Source organism: Physella acuta, unplaced genomic scaffold (genome assembly GCF_028476545.2).
Source record: "Physella acuta isolate Inbredline_101_S28 unplaced genomic scaffold, ASM2847654v3 ptg000208l, whole genome shotgun sequence".
NCBI lineage: Eukaryota > Metazoa > Mollusca > Gastropoda > Physidae > Physella > Physella acuta.
The window spans coordinates 1,061,378-1,081,275 of NW_026731727.1; the positions used below are offsets into that span (position 1 = coordinate 1,061,378).

At 37.7% G+C, this 19,898-nt stretch overlaps 2 protein-coding genes across 7 annotated transcripts; both read right to left on the reverse strand.

The window, feature by feature from the left end:
* Positions 1-832: 832 nt before the first annotated feature.
* LOC131937340 (zinc finger CCCH domain-containing protein 4) lies at positions 833-16,157 on the reverse strand. 6 transcript variants are annotated; one of them, XR_009386209.1, is made up of 16 exons: positions 15,803-16,157; positions 12,463-13,230; positions 11,711-11,808; positions 11,185-11,384; positions 10,850-10,916; positions 10,532-10,729; positions 9,933-10,045; positions 9,698-9,824; positions 9,501-9,582; positions 9,319-9,418; positions 5,902-7,040; positions 5,613-5,792; positions 5,196-5,287; positions 4,148-4,293; positions 1,381-3,619; positions 833-1,327 (listed from the first exon to the last, which is right to left on the reverse strand). XR_009386209.1 is itself a non-coding variant. In XM_059294663.1 (15 exons), the coding sequence occupies exons 2-15, from the start codon at positions 13,190-13,192 to the stop codon at positions 1,843-1,845; spliced, it is 5,049 nt and encodes a 1,682-aa protein (XP_059150646.1). In that variant the 5' UTR covers positions 13,193-13,230; positions 15,803-16,157; the 3' UTR covers positions 833-1,842. The 6 variants fall into 6 exon arrangements, 1 of the variants encoding a protein (XP_059150646.1); XR_009386213.1 differs by having other exon boundaries at positions 16,101-16,156; XR_009386210.1 differs by lacking the exon at positions 15,803-16,157 and adding an exon at positions 15,499-15,638.
* Positions 16,158-19,001: 2,844 nt separating this feature from the next.
* On the reverse strand, positions 19,002-19,571 carry LOC131937376 (uncharacterized). Its single transcript, XM_059294760.1, has one exon. It carries the CDS (start codon positions 19,569-19,571, stop codon positions 19,002-19,004), a length of 570 nt encoding a protein of 189 aa, XP_059150743.1.
* Between the last annotated feature and the right edge of the window lie 327 nt (positions 19,572-19,898).

The window sequence follows — 19,898 nt, forward strand, 5'->3', positions numbered from 1 at the left end:
ATATATATATATATATATATATATATATATATATATATATATATATATATATATATATATATATATAGGCCTAAATGAAATATCTCTATATGTATATATAATATATGTAGGCCTATATATATATATATATTTATGTATATCGTCTATATATATAGAATTATTTAGAATGGATATATACAGATAGATAGATATCTATCTATCTATCTATCTATATATATATATATATATATATATATATATATATATATATATATAGGGGCATCGTTAGATCGGGTGTCACCTGGTGTGGCACCTCATGGTGTCACCCCCCCCCCACATGAAAAAACTGTATATATACATGATATATATATATATATATTCATAGGGAGGCTTGTTAATTATAAGTAAAACAATTTTTCCTGCTAAATTAAGAAATAGTATATACTACTTATAACTGTATCAGATTATTAACTGTGCAGTTTGCCATAAAACAGGTGTTTTTTTTAATTGAAAAAAAAATGCTTTGTTGGGTACGTTTAGTAACTGATAATCATTGTGTAGAATGTTGGATCGGATGAAAAACCTATTTGTTGCTTATGGTCAATTGCTTGTCCCTCATCAAGATTCACTGTCAACTCTAGGTTCACAAAATAATTTGCCTGTTAAAGTGTTGTCTGCTTTTGTAAATCTTTAATTAAATATACAGATAGTTAATTAGATCTTCTGTTAATATGAATGTATCCCAAAATCACAGCATTATAAGTGAGTCAAAATAGATGTAAGATTTTACATACAAACACTGTGGACTAAAAGAGCTTGTAAAAGGGAAAAGAAATAAGACTAACAAATATCACTCAATCATTATTTTACTTGACTGAAAAAAGCAAATGACAAACCAAATGTCACATGGGATATATATTTACATATATTACATTGGGAACATTTTATGATACAACTGTGAAAGGGGCATTCATGTTTATAATATTTGCCAATATCTTCTAGATTGTTCAATTTGATACATTTACCAACATTCCTATAGACACTACTGACATACATGTAGACATTTACCAACATAAGTTCAGACAAACTAGTTAGGCCTATAATATCATACATTTATTTACATTAGTTATGTTTAAGTACCAAACAATTTCACATGATTCAGCATTCAATAGTTGCTACATTGACCATGTACTATGACAAGAAGTTATGGACCTGCCTGTCTGAAATAGTTTAAAAATATTAAGTGCTTGTAGTGGAAAAGTTAAATTTACCTTTAAAAACAATCAAATATGAGCCCAGTATCAAACCTTTGTTAAGGATTACTGAAGATCTGTAAAGATATTTTTACCTCACCTGGAGAGGTTGTTAAGGATTACTGAAGATCTGTAAAGATATTTTTACCTCACCTGGAGCTATTCAATAGGAATACTATATATTATATGCATGGCCAAAACATGACTTTTTACACAATATCATTTTTGGAAGCATTTGTGTAATCATCACAGCTCAGCTATATTTACATAGGAAGAAACTGAACAGGCTAGAGTCAAGAAAACTAATTATGAAATAAAAACAAGTAGCAAAAAGATAGAAATCAATTTTGTATTAGCAATGCTGAGAACTTAAAGTGAAAGACTGTACTTCAAAGCAATAAAATAATGACATCAACAAAATGAAACAAATACTCTTGGTTAAAAACCATGTGCTGCCGTCAAACATTTGACTAGCTATCTACATATAAGGAGCATTAAGATATCTACAGTACAAAAAGTTAACCTGTCATCTAAACTGCCTACAAACTAAATCTACATGAAAATACTTGATGCTAATGTAGAAATGAGTTGAACAAATAGGTAACAAGGGTCAACAAAAGGGTGATGCTGTTGGATCTATTGCTTTAAATAAATCTTTAACTTTTAATTCTGGCTCTGCCTCAGGTATATCAAAGTCTTGAAGTGTATCTGGTAGTGTGGGACTGGGGGCATTTCTACTTTTGTCTTCTTTAACTGACAATTTGGGACGATTGTAACTGTTATAAGTTTTCCCCTCTCCTGCCTCATCATTGCTGCCGTGAGCTTCCTCACCCAGTGGTGAGCTATAGTCCATGCTGCTCTTCCTTTGTCCAGTCAAGCGTTTCACTCTTTTAAATCGAGGGTCATTACGATAGTCAAATTTTCGAGATTGTTTTTGTGTATCTGTTTCAGCTTCCTGCATAGTAGATGGGGACAAGCGCTCATCAATATCTTGTTTCTGCCAGTTTTGCTTTAGCTCTGGTCCTTCAAGCTGTGCTGTTCCCCAGCTTGAAGGGGGGATGTCACTGGGAGAGGACCCAGGTTTCTGATCACAAGTTGCTGAATCAGAGTGTGGAGAGCCTGACCTTGCCAGATCACTCAAGTTTTTTTTGGGCTCCCATGAATCCAACAACTTATTTTTTAACCTGGGATCATTCCCAACCCGTGGCTCATTTCTTACCAGTCGAGGATCAAGACTGGATTTTAAGCGTGGATCAACTGTCTCATTTGGTGTGATGGCTGGTGCAGCTGTTGATGCAGGCAGAGTGTTGTGGGGAGCACCAAGCCTTAGGTTGGCATTAGGACCCATTTGATTCAGAGGTCCAGCCATCACATTTAAATTGCTGTGGATTAAGCTGTTCATACTGCCAGGGCCTGGCATAGGTCTCACAGTACTCATCATCTGGCCAATCACTGGGTTCACACACATCATAGGGCCTCTCATTGATATGTTCATTTGACCCCCCATCTGGTTATTCAACGGACCTCCTATAAGGTTATTCATGGGTCCACCCATTTGATTATTCATGGGTCCACCCATTTGATTATTCATGGGTCCACCCATTTGATTATTCATGGGTCCACCCATTTGATTATTCATGGGGCCACCCATTTGATTATTCATGGGTCCACCCATTTGATTATTCATGGGTCCACCCATTTGATTATTCATGGGTCCACCCATTTGATTATTCATGGGTCCACCCATTTGATTATTCATGGGACCACCCATTTGATTATTCATAGGGCCTCCCATTTGCATAGCAATGCCCATGTTAGATGTAACCATCATTCCTATGGAGCCATGCATAAAGTTAGCAGAATCCTGACTATTTTGCCGATGAATGGCCTGCCTGGCAAGTCTAGGGTCAACAGGCCTTAACTTGTGTAACCTGGGATCAGCAGGCTTGCTGCCATCTCCTCTTCCACTGTTAGGAGAGTCACCAGGCTTGGTGACCCTAGGGTCACTTGTAGCTTTCTTTAGTCGAGGGTCAGCAGGTTTTTGTGCTATGTCAGTACTATTGCGACGAGGCTGTTCTTGCAATTGTTTTTCTAAGTGCTGTAAATGCCACTTGACCCTGGGATCATTTTTAAACACTGGATCTGAAGCATTCACCTCATTTGGGAGACGAGTGTATGGTTTAGGGAAGTCTATGGAGATTTTCACCACACTGTAAATAAGTGGTTTTGATGGATGAGCACTGACCACTGGGGGGTCGGCAGATTTGTGAGTAGGGTTTAAGTCAGATATTGATAGCTGGCGAACACTTGGTGGAGAGTTAGGCTGTGGTGATGCTGGGGAAACTGCTATGGTGGTTTGACGTTGTGTTGGCTCAGACAGCACAGAACTAGAAAAAAAGGAGATAAAAAAAAAAACATTACCACCAAGTTGTAGTTAAATTTTATGTCACATTACAATCACAAGGCAAGGGGAATCATCCTTTTCTGATATCCCATTATATATGTAAATATTTTAGAAATCTTTTTGCTAATTTAAATTAGAATCTAGAGTGTGTTGAGAATAAGCTTTAAAAAATCATTAAGGTTAGAGCTTCTGTTTATTTTAGTGACTTTCATTTCCAAATAATGATCAGCTGCAGGGGATGTATGGGAAATTTTAAAGTCTGTAGTTGTAAGCAGTATTAAAATTCATTCAGTCATAATGCAGCTTTGCTCCCAGCTTGCTTGACAAACAACAATTTTCAACCTTATTCTTAACACTGAACACAAAAATAGTAAGATTAAATAGGAAAAATCTCATCACTGACCTAAGGTGCGTTTAACATTGACCTAAGGTGTGGCTATCTGTGATCTACGGCATGGCTATAATTGTCCCATCATGTTGCTATCAGGCCTAAAATTGCCAAAAAATTTACCTGAGTGAACTTGTATCTGAGGTTGTTGCAGTCGTGCTGTGATTTTTTATTGCATTTATCATTTGCATGATGTTGAAGGCTGATGCTGTGGCTGGTGTCTCTGGATTTGGGGGTGGCTGAGGTGTTGAAGTTGATCCACTCAGGGTCTGAAACAACCGTTGGGGAGATCATGTAACAGAATATTGATGACCATGATACTACAGAATAGTCATCACCTATCCCCGTGTTTTGCTGCTATCACATAAGAAAGGCTGGCGCAATATTTAAAGAGGAATTTATCAATGCATTACTGATTGTGTATTTTAGACGACAGATCTCACTATCTGAGCTTCTTAATGAATCATGCAAAAACAATCGCACATTGCATCGTTTGACAGATTTTTCCATGTGTTACTGATGGCTACTTTTAGAAATGTTACTTGTCTAAAAAATGTATTACCTATCGCATTTTTTTTTTTGCATGACCACGTTTTCTAAAACTGAGTTATTTAAATGTAAAAAAGAAGGCACTGCATTTTTTTTATCTAAGTTGTTGTGGTACGAGTTTGTCCACACTACTGCCCAGACACCCCAGGGCGTGCTGGATGAAAACCTTGAGTTTGCATTAATCACCTTCCATAACTGAGGTAGAACTGCCCAGGTGTGAAGGCCGTCGCTGGCCACTCTAGGGAGATACCAGTTAAACTGCGGCAGGTGAGTTGTGTAGGGCCCCTGGTTCCGTTCAGTTATGGAATGTAATGTACCACCTTGTCCCTACTATTGCAGGGTGCTCTTTAAAACTTATATCTGACTTTAATTTTAATATACTGTGTATATAGAAAAAAAAATCGCACCCTTCCGGGATGCCGCCTACTAAGAAATATTGATATTTTTTTTTGTAGAAACCTTCCCAGAAGTATTATCAACTCATGGCACTCTGATGAACAGTGTAGTAATGCATAAAAGACAAACCCATAAACAGACATACTTACAGTTTTAAATATATAGACTAGCGAGACTATGATACTACAGAGTATTGATGACTCCACCCCAAGACCTTAGTTCTCACCTCTTGATTTAACTTCTTTAGGACATCAGTCAGTTTAGGTTTCTGGTCAGATTCTCCATCTTCATCACTAGAGTACCAGTCATCTTCCTCAACTGTTTAACAGAATCAAAGTCACACAATTAGGCATCTTCATCTTTGTTTTTTAATTACTAAAAAGGATTTCCTCCAACACAATAAGTAAAGCATGTCAACATGCCTTAGTTCACCAAAGAACATCTGCAAGGCAGCAGTTGATTTATTTTAGAGTTCTCTCTACTTGATGAGTTGCTTAATAGGCTCATTTATCAGGGGATTCAACTCAAGTTAGTGATCACATGCACTCCCAACCGTAATTTGATATCAATAAGCAAGATAATTAAAACTATTTTCTTGCATTGTTATAAATAACAAGAAAAATACAACTTTAATACAAGCTACCTTTTATCTCTGCCTCTGTAGCTTTAATTGCTTCTTGTCTTTCTCTTTCTTTTTCCCTTAACAACTGCTGCTGTTGAATCCTTTTGAAAAGTTCCCTCTGTTTTTTAGGGAGGTGAGTTGGAACTTCAATGTTTTCCAGTTCAATATCTCCTTTCTGTTGACTTTTTTCATCTTTTACTTCTGTATAACCAACAAAAAACATACATATATGAATAAACAGTCAATTACCCAAGAGTTAGATATTTTTTAATGTGCACCCAAAAAACAGGTGACAAATTTTTTTATTTACCTAATTTGCTTTGAGAATCAGAATTTTCTGGACTCAACTCAGGTGCCTCTCTCTTAATGTCTAAATCCACTTGCATAGTTTCCTCCTCTTCCTCCTCTTCATCTTCCTTTTCTATTTGTTCCTTGATCTGGCGCCTAATTTTATCAAGCTCTGAAAGATCCTGGCTAGTTTCTTCCATCTCTTCAATACTAGGTTTAATTCTATAATCCACATCCATAAGTCCTACCTCTTGCCCCATGTTTGGCTGAGAAACACCTACAACAGAAGTACTATTTAAAGTGTTCACATTGGGATTTACAGTGGGATCCACAAATCCCCCATTATTTAACTGATTAAGAGATGGGTTAACATTTGAACTCATCATTTGCTGTCCCATGATATTGTTTGATTGCATCATAGAAGACACATTTCCTTGTCGATTTATTGCCATGTTACTGGGGCCCATGTTCATGCCATTATTATTTCCAGTATGCATGTTAGGTCCCATGTTCATGTTATTAGTACCCATGTTCATGTTGTTAGGTCCCATATTCATGTTGTTAGGTCCCATGTTCATATTGTTAGGTCCCATGTTCATGCCAATATTACTCCCAGTATTCATGTTAGGTCCCATATTCATGTTGTTAGGGCCCATGTTCATGTTATTAGGTCCCATATTCATGTTGTTAGGGCCCATGTTCATGTTATTGGGTCCCATGTTCATGCCATTATTACTTCCAGTATTCATGTTGTTAGGTCCCATGCTCATGTTAGGTCTGACATTTGGACCCCCAATACTGTTTGGTCCACCAGGTCCCTTCTGCATGGCTGCCTCCAACATAGCCCCCAGCATGTTTAGAACAGGTAGATTACCAGCAGCTTGGTTGGTCACCTGTGCTGGCCCCATGAACTGGACAGGTGCTCCACCAACAGCTCTAGTTTGCTGACTCATCATGTTCGGCCTATTTGTTGCCATCATATTGTTTCTCAATGGAGGTTGGAGCAGTCCCCCCATGTTGGTCTGGTTGTTTATATTATTTTGGTTTGAATGTGCTCCAGTGTTGGTCATCATGTTCATTGAGGAGTTATTTATAGATCCTCCACTGCTGCCTGCTCCAGGGCTTGGTGAAATGTTGGTTTCATTGTAAAATCCTGATGGCCTAGAGAAAAGAGAGTACAAGGATGTCATTCAACTCATCTGCTACACTAAGCTAAGGGAAGAAGCTTCCAACAAAACAAACTTCTCTTTGAAATTGTTTTAAAGTAAATCCATCATTATTTAATTATTAAAAAGGCACAAAATATACTTATTAAATAAAGAAATGTAATATCTCAAAGAAAATATATAATTTAATGTTTTTTCTAATAGTATTTATCATTTCGTGTGAATTTTGTTTGATACAGCTGCGGAGTAAAAGTAAAGTTTCCATTTCAAACCTGACAGTCTATGGGGCAAGTGAAGTAGAGTTCACTATTTCTGTGACCTCGGCATATGAAGAGATAGTGTGGTCAGCACTATGCCCAGCCGCCTTTACTCTCCCTAACGTGAGTTAGGTACCCATCAGAGTTGGGTGGACTCAGGGAGGGTCTACTAACTTGTACTCGGATTCGAACTCGAGACATACGTGTTAGTAGTCCAGCTCTCTACCGCTATACCACTCCGTCCCATACAGCTGCGGAGTGCCTCAGTATTATTTCTAATATTTTAAAAAATTACGACTTTACAATAGATTCTGATTGCTAATTTTAATAGCTTAAATATCTAACATAATATAGAATCTATTAAACTATCTTATTCTTTAAAACAAAATTGAAAACTATGAAAATGCAGATACAACTGTTTATGAGAAGACAAGTGTAAAAATGTGTCCCTAACTCAACTTATTAAAATTAGTATTAAATAAAATACTTAAAAAAAAACTTTTTAAAAAACCACGTTTTTCTTGTGGACTAAAAAGTAGAAAATAAATTTTTCTTCCGACCCTAGGGGATCTACCAATGACTGCTTGTAGATTTTGTGCTTCATCGAGCTGTGCAGGTTCTTGTGATGACTGTTCATACATTTGATGACAAAAAACGTGGGTACGTTCACCATCAAATTTCCAAAATTCGTGTGTTGTGTGCTTTTCGCTTTAATCATAAATCTGCCCGACCCACGTTTTTTTGTCATCAAATGTATGAACAGTCATCACAAGAACCTGCATAGCTCGAGGAAGCACAAAATCTACGAGCAGTCATTGGTAGATCCCCTAGGGTTGGAAGAAAAATTTATTTTCTACTTTTTAGTCCACAAGAAAAATGTGGTTTTTTAAAAAGTTTTTTTTTAAGTATTTTATTTTCTCCTTTTTAGTCCACATGAAAAACGTGGTTTTTAAAAAGTTTTTTATATAGTTTATTTTCTACTTTATCTAATGACTTGATTAAGTATGACTTGACTAAGTGTTTTTAAATACATAAAAATTTAGAGGATTTTTTATCAAAATAAAAAGGATCAAAAGGTTTTTGAATGCTTTTAGGTAGTTGGCCAACCGTCCATCCCTCCTCGAACAGATTAACTGTCGATTCTCCACCCACCTTAAGCATTACACTGTAAAACATTCTAAAAAAAACGTGGTAATAAAAAAAAGAATTGCACACCAAGTGAAAAGTTTCTCTTTCAAACCTGACGGTCTATGGGGCAAGTGAAGTAAAGTTCACTTGTTTCTGTGACCTCGGCATATGAAGAGATAGTGTGGTCAGCACTATGCCCAGCCGCCTTTACTTTCCCTAACAGGAGTTAGGTACCCATCAGAGTTGGGTGGACTCAGGGACGGTCTACTGACTTGAACTCGGATTCGAACTCAAGACTAACGGGTTAGCAGTCCAGCTCTCTACCGCTAGACCACTCCGTCCCACACCAAGTGAACGCCTAATAAAATGTGTATAAAAGTGCGGGATATTAATAGTACTTTATAAATTTTCATGCGTTTTTGAGAAATCATGTCCTCAATTTTAGGGTCCTATGGGCGTAATTTAATTAAGCTAATTTAGGTCTCTAATTGCTAGTTTTTATGATTGCATCTGAAATTGTTAGGCGAAAATAGCCTGCATGCCGAATTTCAGATCTCTAGAGCAATCAGAAGTGGGCTAATTTTCGTTGTAAATTTTAACAACAAACAAACAAACCAAAGCTGAGTTAAGAAAAACGTGTTAATAAAAACAAAAAAGCTAGAAACTTCCACTATTTGGCAAAAAATTCTTGTACTATATTTAGTAAGCATAAATAACGTAGAAGCACTTTTTGCATGAAAAAACAGCATCCTGTCGCATTAGAAAAAAAAATGAGTTAAGCTAATAAATATAAAGAAGTGCGTGTTTCAGTGTCAATGCATAACTATGTAAGCTATTATATGGACTGTTGTGTAGCTTAAATGTTGATGTACCAACAGCAGTTTGTACCTCACAGCTTGTGGGGATGGTTTAGGTGACTGGCCAGGGGGACGAACTTCTATTTCAAAGAGAGATGGGATCTTCTTAGCATTAAAGCGTGGTGGTGATCCTAGAAAAATAAATTAAAAGGGTTAAAAACATAAAGCAACATTGTTTGAGAACTTTCTACAAAATGAGAAATTACAGCTCACCAAGTAGACTGGGTCTACTTCGACCTTCATAATCCCTGCTCCTATAATCATAGTCATAGTCAGGATCTTCCATATCAATGATCTATAACAAAAATTAAATTTAATCAATACAAAACTAGAAAAAGAAAAACATGTAAATGCTGTAGTGTTCCTTGGTAATCTAAATAAAAGAAACCTGACTATGGGGAGTAACTTACATCTTCTGCAGCTACCCTCATCTCCAAAGCACGACGAGTTTCTTCAGTCAAGGGATCATGTGAAAACTTGCATCTATCTCCTGAGTAACATTTGGCACCTGTGTGGTAATACTTGCATGGAAAATCTTGTACTTCTGGTTAAGTTTAAACACATTAAAATATTTCCCTTTTTATTTCCTACATTATTGTACAATCTAAATAGTAAGTAACACAGAAAACCCAGCATCAAAGGATATCATGCATAAATACACATCTTTCTTTGTGGCAGCCTTTAACTGTCAAGTGGTATTTGCAAACTTCCATTTTTCTTGGCTTCTCTACATCATGGTTAAAGGGGCAACCACTTCCCTAAATAAAAGTAAAAGATCTCTTTATTCAGGAGTTATTTTAATCTATGCAAGAATCATCAAAAACTACTTTAAAAAAACTACATTACATATGCTGAACAAGTTATGAACCTAAAAGAGATTTGCTGTCAATGAATGGACTCCAAATTAGACAAAGAAAAAGCAATTAGAAAAAATAAGATACATAAATCAATACACCATTTTTAAACAAAAGGTATAATTTTGAGAAATTAAAAAAATAAATTAAATATTAACTGCAGTAAATTTAAACTTCTAACTTACATTTACTACATGACAACAAAACTGTTGAACGAATGAGTCTCAAAATTAGTTCTCTTTTAATATAATCAAGTTATTTAAATAAAGTTAAATGAATGATAGCTATTGGGAATTTTAAACAGCATAGTTAAATATTTTAAAAGGTTTTAAGGTAGATTACCTGAACTAAGCTAGAAAGAATGTTTCTTTAAAGTCAACTAAAAATTACCTTAGCACATTTGCCTTCCATATAAAATTTACAGACTGGTCTATCTGACATAGCCATGTCAACAAGCGCTTTCTTTTTGGGGGGACCATCAAGTTTGCTATCTTGGTTCCGACTTCTTTTTCGGTCAGAGCGGTCTGAGCGTTCGTGATTTCTCTCACGCTTTTTCTTTTTAGTACTTGTTTTGTAATTGAATACACCCTGAGGATATAAACAATTCAATGCATAAAACAATTCAATGTAACTAGCAAGCAGGACATATTCACAAACTTTTGTACAAATGTGTGCCATTTAATAAAAACATTTTAAATAAAATATCACCTCCTTTTCATCAGCTGCAACTGAGGCATCAATATAACCATCGGTTCCCACTTTGGACAAAGTAGATCTGAAATGGGATATTTTTACATCGTGAAAAAAGAATTGTTAAACCTGCATTTAAAAGATGTTAAAAGTGTAAAAACCTTAATAATAACAAGCTATTAAATGATCCTAAATGCAACATTGCTTCATTAGAAGTGGGTCACATTTGAACTTGACAACAAACCCACTAATCGACAGACTTTGTGAACTAAATAAAAGCCTGAATAATTAATAAGCATAATTATGTAGTTATAATATAAATAAATATGATGAATAAGTTGAACGACGCTTACTCTTCATCTGAATAATCTGAATCAGATGGGCTATCATACAATCCTGGTGGACTCTGGTAGCTTTTGTTACGGGAATGTCTTGGAGACTTATGAAATGGTGAGGCTTTGGATTTTGGACCTTGATATCCAGAGCCCCATGCTGGAGCTGGGCTATTCTGATTATCTGTTTTTTCTGCCTCTGTCTGCTTTTTTCTTTTCCTCTGCAATAATGAATTAGATTTGTAAACAGATTTCTTTTAAAGAAAATTCATTTTTAACTTATCCATTTCCCATTTTTATACAACATGTTTCTTACAAAAAAAAAAAATAAACATTTGAAATGACAACAAAGCCTTTGATGTAATCCAAGCCAAAATTCTACTGAGAGTTCTGAAAACTGCTTGTTGGCATATTCTTTTAGTTTTTGGTACTTTTTTGAAGTCATTAGTAACTTTGACCTCAACTTGTCTAGCTTATTCATTCACAGACCACTGGGCAAAAATGCATTTTTTCACCTATTTATTTAATAGAAGAATTACACATGTACCTTATCTTCTGATTCACGTTTTCGTTTTTCTTTAACATTTGTTTTCTTCCTTTCATGTTTATCTGATTTACGTTCATCCTGAACTGACTTCGATGCCACTGAAATAAAAACATGGTTGCAGATAGGTGGTTTTTATCTTTTGAGATACTAGAATGAAGTAGATATGTAAAAATTAATTTTATCACTGCCACTCGACTTAAAGAAATGAGGGTAGACCTACTTTTTGACAAGCTGAGACCCAAATTTCTAAATGGAATATTTAACCCTTAAGGTTTAGTTGGGACTAGGATTCAAGATATATCACTACAGTTTAAATTTATTTTAGCATGACTTAATACCCTTTCTCTTTACCAAAAATATTCTAACCCTTTCAGTTGATTAGGTTACATGTATAATGGTTGCAAAATAATTAACACTGCCGTACTTTAATCTACTTTTAAACTCGTACACCATCCCACCCAAATCTTGCTTATCTTCTTTGAATCGTGTTGTATTTAGGTGGAAGGATAGACTCTAACAATAGACAATAATCAATGATAGAAAGGCTGCTTTGTGGAGGGTGAAAATGTATGGATATGTAGCTGAAAATTTAGTTTACAGGACACAGGTAAGGAATTGGTGTTTCTTGGTTATCTGGAGGGAAAGGGGTGGAGGGAGGGAACTGAATGGAAGGGGGAGGGGGCTCTTCCCATAATTTTATATTTTAATGGTTCAATAATGGCTTGCTTTCTGCCATATTTCAAACAGCATACCTTCCGATTCAACTCTGCTTGTATGACTATCCTTTTCTTCTCCTTTAAGTTCTTCATCATCATCATCATCAAGTTCTCCATCTTCTAAGATTTCTCCATCTTCAGCTTCTCTTATTTCTTCCACAGTTTCCATAAGAGTGACTCTGTGGGAATCTCTTTTTCTTTTCTTTTGAGTTGTATTTTGAGGAGCCAATGGATCTTCTTGAGATTCATTTAGCTCCCCCTCATCAGAAATGTCTGCAGAAGTATGTTTTGAATTCTTTCCCTGTGAATGACTTACACGATCATTTCTATCTTGACGCTTTCTAGGGGATGAGTGTGAATTCTTCTCATTCAATTGCTCTGTGTGTGAGTCTCCTGCACTACCCGAGCGTCTTCTAGAAGAATTAGTGACACCTCGATTGTCTTCCTCTGAGCCTTCATCGGCGTCACTATGGCCACTAGAACGTCGATGTCGGTAATCGCGATGACTGCTACCACCATGACGATGGTGGTGGTGATGTCGTCGATCTGAACTATTTCGGTGTTTTTTATGCTCCCCCGCATCCCTTTCACGGTTAGGTGGGGATTCTGTAGAAGACCTGTGCTTCCCTGATTTGACGCCTTCGGTTAACTGACCCTCTTCGTCTCCCTCTACATCGTCATCTTCTAATCGCCCCATGGGAGGTTTAGAACCATCATAACCAGGAAGTTCCCCGTCCTGTGGTAAACACTTGTTTTCTTCAGCCATACACTGACCACCCACTCTATCCAGTTATACTTAGCGACCTGCAGACAAATAATTATTTCACCTTTTAATTATCATTGAAGGCAGTCGTCCTTATAAATATTAGCATATTAGTATATCGGTATTAAAAATGCTTATCGAGATGTGGGGTTGCATTTGTTTAGTTCATCGTGCAGAATCGATTGTCAAAGGCTAGCCAATACGTTAGGCTAATCAAAAAGCCACGCACATGACGTAAAACAAAGCTGTATACATTATGGCCTTAGTCATTTTATTGTTTGGCTTTTATTGTCCTACTGCACATTTGCTAATTTATAATTCAAACCTAAATTTAGAATGTGTTCAAAAGATAGTCACTGATTAGTAAGCGTCTGAACATATTGAGCCGTAAAGTATGAGTATATATAGATCTATATATAATTCTGGAATAGTGTGACGGCGAGACTAAGTAATCTGCAGGTGAAAAAAAAATATTGGAATAGAAAACATCACAACACCCAAGGCCTAACGCACGCCTATTCTATTAAAATGTTCACTTATATGCACAGACTAAGCATGCAAAACGCTTCCTATTACCTTACCTTCATCTCGTATTAATAAGGTTTGATTTTAACGAACTAAAATTAACGGTTGTTTTGATTCAACGGACTTAAAACGTGATTTATATGTAGGCCTATAGAGTATAGATCTACATATTTTTTAAAGCTACGGTAACAAAATATTGTTAGGGCTTAGACAGACGCAGGCCTGCCATGTAATTATTGCTTGATGTGTTGACACATGTCGTGAATTAATTCAGACACTATAATGAGAGAATAAAACATGACTAAAATTAACGAAGATAGAGCTAGAATCATTCTAGACTAGTAGTGTGCAGTTTGAGTTAACAGACCTAAAGAACTGAGTACAAGTTTAAATTAAGAATTTGTTTCATTGTTTGCGTTCACATGGAAAACTGTCCTTGCTTGTCAGTAAATCAGTAACCTCAAGAAAGCTCTCGACGTCTAGGCTTAGAAAAGCAGTGAAATACTAAAGCCTGTCGACTGATAAGCCCACATGAGAAAATGGGCCACGCCGCAAAACATTGGGGGAAATCGATTCAGAACCAACCTTGCAGGCTTGGTAGGGCGGGTTAGCCTGCTGCAAGCAAGTCTGTGTTAAAAATAGACGGCAAGCCACATGCGTGTGTAGGGCCGTACACACCACCGCAAACCCTCCGCATCAGACAGAATAGAGATCTGGTCTCACATGCCTTAGGGTTAGGATTAACACAACAGCGTGTTTGAGGTTAACGATGCCTTACACGATTGACAGAGACCTAATGTGTACATCTAAAAATATATAGAAATGTCACATTTACAAATGGACATTTTTAATATTAATAACACCAGTAGTTGCATAGTAGGCTACGTCTGCTGATTTGAGACAAAATAAAAATTGACAGTGGCTTGTAATACTTGTGTGCCCTCCTATTTTAATGTATAGATTTATGTAGGCCTACTAGACTAGATGAAGATCAAGTAAATTCTATTCTGTCTGATGTAGGCTAACAATTAGGCCCTACTATCATAACATCCCACTAACGACTATATTACTTAGACCTTGTATGAATGGATAATTTGTTTTGATATAGATCTAGAGTTTCGCTATTTAATTGTTGTATAAGTATCAAAAATAAAAATATTAAAAGGCCAGGGTTCGGTTAAGTTTAAATTTTAAAGAATGCAATGTCGTTCAACAAACAGATTACGTCAAGCTAACTACAAGTACAAAAAGTAAAAGGTAACCAGTTTTAGTCAAGGACCTCTGATCGGTACGATACACTCTTCCCCCAAAGAATATCGTACCGGGTATTCAACACAAAATAATCAACGTTGGCGATGGTGTATCATACTGATCAGGGTAATAAGATACTGAGTACACACAAGAGTTAGTTAAAATGGACATAAATGTATGGCTGTCTTGATTATTGGTAGTCAACGCCAAAACTAGCTACGTCATTATACAAATGACGTCATCGTGAGTTGTCTTGCTTTTTATGGCCAATAGGTCTATTCTAATGGCGTTAAAATATCAAGTCTGATTTAAATCGCAATGTCATATGGGTGTTTCGCATTCTTCCATTACTGTTCAGTATATAGTCTTGTCTCTTATACACCATAGGCTACTCGGCGTTACTGCGTCGCATACAACATGGTTGCCTACATACAGGCTTACAATGTTAAGACAATCATACACGCATAACATGAACGTGTTTTCTTCCATATTGTAAAACTTCGCATGTTAGGAACATTATACAGTCAACTCACATTAATAACAATGTGCTATTTTAAGTGAACGTAACACAACTATTTTGTCTCCAGATGTTACTCATACTTTTGAGTTGCTATTATCCCTAGGACGAATCGTATAGATCCCTCTAGCAACTGCGTAGCCAGCCCAAACCAGTTTGGTTCGTTCGATAAAACGCCCCGCGTGACCTGCTTTAAATTAAATTAGCATAATTTATGTGACACGCCACACTCAAAACAAAATGGACGTTCTTTGCTCTTTATAAATAGTCTATTACGGTATCCTAAAACTTAATTAAATATCCACTAAACACGTTTTTACCTCAAAAAAACTTAAAATCTTGCTTTGTCATACATTAAGGTTAATGTAGACCGAATCTTCCCTCACCTGCCTTCTCCAATCTATTACCCCTCTGTCATATTTGAGGGGTCAGATTTAAGAGGAGAGGGTGTCAAACTTAATATTACTAGCTGAATAAGGTTTGTGAGATGTGATCTAAGACAAAAACTTCAGATTGAAGCCACGGGATATTAAAATTAAATCTTAATTGTTTTCTAGACTGAAATTCCCTTCAAGTCCACTTTTGTTTCCATTAAAAAAAGCAATTTACGATCCTCACAGAACTTTTTTCACGATCATGGCGACTATACTAAGGATGACTGGGCCGATCCGCAACAAGCTTCGCAGTCACGTGGTATCTATAGCCAGCTGGTGGTATTGGAATAGTCTTGAAAAATGGGTGTGTGGATATGTTTGAAAAGCATTTACTAAATTATAAATATTTTTAATATTTTCCACCATCTAGTTTCTCAAATTATAAAATAGTTATTTCTACTTTATTTATGCTTGCATACGTAGATTAAAAAACTTGCCCAAACAGATACTACAATGAAATACAGTCACCCCTAAATATGGAATGTTCCAAAAGAGGTTAAAGGAATGCTTAGCATAGGCCGACGTCAGCGAGTCACTTTGACCTCATTTTCGCAGTAAGTACTAAGGCCAGCAAAAGAAACATTCGTTTTACATAACGTTGCGAATACCCGCATTTCGCCAATTTCATTGATGGCTTATTTTTATTTTAGTTTAGAAGTAAAAGAGCCTCATGCAAACATAAAATATTGGCTCACTGGAAGTTCACTTAACAACAAAGCTTGTTGTACATTACTGTTACTGCACCATGGTCTTCTTCCACCACCCCGCACCCTAACCCATATTTTTTTTCAAATTATATAATTTTTAGTATGTTAAATGTTAATGTATGTGCATTATTATAATAAAATTCAATTAAAAAGTTATCTGTATTGTCTTGATATTATATTGAGTTTCGCCTACGAGAAATACAGTAGAGGACATGTGATTAGCAAAAGACTGGCACATAGATCTATAAGTGCTCAGTATAGTTGAAGCTTGCGTGTCTCCCCCATACACTTACATCAGAGGCGTAGCGAGGGCGGGGGGGGGGGGGGGGACAGTGTCCCCCCCTCCCCCATGATTATATCAGTCTACAGTACAGGACAGTGTCCCCCCCTCCCCCATGATTGTATCAGTCTACAGTACAGGACAGTGTCCCCCCCCCTCCCCCATGATTGTATCAGTCTACAGTACAGGACGTCCCCCCTCCCCCATGATTGTATCAGTCTACAGTACAGGACAGTGTCCCCCCCTCCCCCATGATTGTATCAGTCTACAGTACAGGACAGTGTCCCCCCCTCCCCCATGATTGTATCAGTCTACAGTACAGGACAGTGTCCCCCCCTCCCCCATGATTGTATCAGTCTACAGTACAGGACAGTGTCCCCCCCCTCCCCCATGATTGTATCAGTCTACAGTACAGGACAGTGTCCCCCCTCCCCCATGATTGTATCAGTCTACAGTACAGGACAGTGTCCCCCCCTCCCCCATGATTGTATCAGTCTACAGTACAGGACAGTGTCCCCCCCTCCCCCATGATTGTATCAGTCTACAGTACAGGACAGTGTCCCCCCCTCCCCCATGATTGTATCAGTCTACAGTACAGGACAGTGTCCCCCCCTCCCCCATGATTGTATCAGTCTACAGTACAGGACAGTGTCCCCCCCTCCCCCATGATTGTATCAGTGTACAGTACAGGACAGTGTCCCCCCCTCCCCCATGATTGTATCAGTCTACAGTACAGGACAGTGTCCCCCCCTCCCCCATGATTGTATCATTCTACAGTACAGGACAGTGTCCCCCCCTCCCCCATGATTGTATCAGTCTACAGTACAGACAGTCTACTGTTGTACTTAAGTATTATTATGGACCGTGCCTTAGTCCTTTTGTCGGGAGACGATATGTCGGGGTCCCTTTTGACGGGGCTATTTTGACTAGGTCGTTTTGTTGGGGGCTGTTTGACGGTGCACCTTTAAGGACAATTGGGTACGTGTTCACGCAGAAACACAAATTTTACACAACCACCAAATCTATTTCAACTTTGATCATTGCTTTATATTAGGAAATCCTAGTTCCATGGTGTCGGTCAAAAAAACCCTGGACATAAACCCCCTGGACATAAAGCCCCCGACATAAACCCCCCGACATAAACCCCCTGGACATAAAGCCCCCGACATAAACCCCCTGGACATAAACCCCCCGACATAAACCCCCTGGACATAAACCCCCCGACATAAACCCCCTGGACATAAACCCCCCGACATAAACCCCCTGGACATAAACCCCCCGACATAAACCCCCTGGACATAAACCCCCCGACATAAACCCCCTGGACATAAACCCCCCGACATAAACCCCCTGGACAACCCCCCCCCCCCCCCCCCGACATAAACCCCCTGGACAACCCCCCCCCCCCCCGACATAAACCCCCTGGACAAAAAAAACCCAACTGAGGTTATATAATATAAGGAAAAACCAAAAATGATGAGAACCAAAATTAATATATAAATACAAAACAAACATTAGAAAAAAAACCGTTTTATTTTTATTATAACTTCAAAAGCCAGATTGTGAGCGATGCCTCGCAAATACTCAATAATGGTGGACTCATTAAAATTTTTAACAACAGTTAAAATTCGAGCGCTGCTATCAATATATTTTTTTTTCTGTTTTGTGTTTTTTACTGTGTACCATAAACCTCTTGGAGCGATTGTTCCTTTTTAATAAAGTCAATGAACTTCCAAATATTCGACTGGAAACATCTGTGCCAGCCTTCAACTGAGTTGTTTGTTTTTGGCATATGGTCTTTTGCACGTGTGTGCATGTTCCAATTGGAAACATAGGTTGTCTCCGACCTCGACGTTGTGGTCTGCCAATATAGTAGTCCTCGAAATAGTCTGCAATCGGCATTGCTCCTTGGGGGAAAATTTCCAATAATTTTTCAAAGGTATAACATAATAACTCATGTGTTCAATGGGAACAAAAGCCAACGCAGGTAACATTCTGAGCTTAAGAGCAAATTCACTATCAACTTGGTAGAGTTATTGATGGCTAGAGTCCTGTATTTTTCTGTATATATTTTGGCTAAGATGGAAGAAACATCCTTTTACCTCACACTCTGGAAAAACCCTTTAACACTTTTTATCACAGCCATTTCAAAGTCAATCATAACAGAAATTGGTTGCAGGTTTGTGTTTAAGACCGTTAGCTGCTGTAAGAGTGCTGTGTATGTTTCCTGTGTTTTGTTTTGAAGTAAGGCATAAACACACGGAACATTCCGTCCATTGACCAATGCATGGACTGTGTACAGTTGTGAAAACAGTGCAGGAGCTGTTTTGAATGTACCATCCATAAACCAGTGCTGATTAACCTCCAATAACCTAAGGTTGTCCTTAGTTCCAAACAAAAACATTCTACTTTTTGATTTGGCACCGGAATCGAATAGAAGAAATTGTTGTCCATCTTGTGGCATTGTATATTGTTCAGGAATGATTATATCATCAACACTCCTTGGATCAGACAGTGGGTGTTTTAACATTTGACGTTGACGCCTGATGTTACGCCGTATGTGTGGAACCGAGGGCAGCTTGGCCTTGGCATCTCCACTAATCGTAGTAATGGACTGAGTGATGATCTGCTGGGGTGTTGCTTCCGTTTCTTCTGCCAGTTGTTTCATCTGCTGCTCTACTTTACACACTTCCAGTTAAGATGGATCTGGTCCATGCGAATGTTCATTACTATTTTCTTAGTCGTAAAAAATTAAATTAATTTATTGTAATTTGTTTTATTTTTTGGTTTACATCATCGTTATTATTTCTATATATAAACCTCAGTCCGGGGGGTATTATCCGGGGGGTTTATGTCGCGGGGGGGGTGTCCAGGGGGTTTATGTCGGAGGGGTTTATGTCCGGGGGGGTTTATGTCCGGGGGGGGGGGGGGGGGTTATGTCCAGGGGATTTTTGACCGGGAGCCTAGTTCCATTTCCTTGCCGCTGTTCACATTC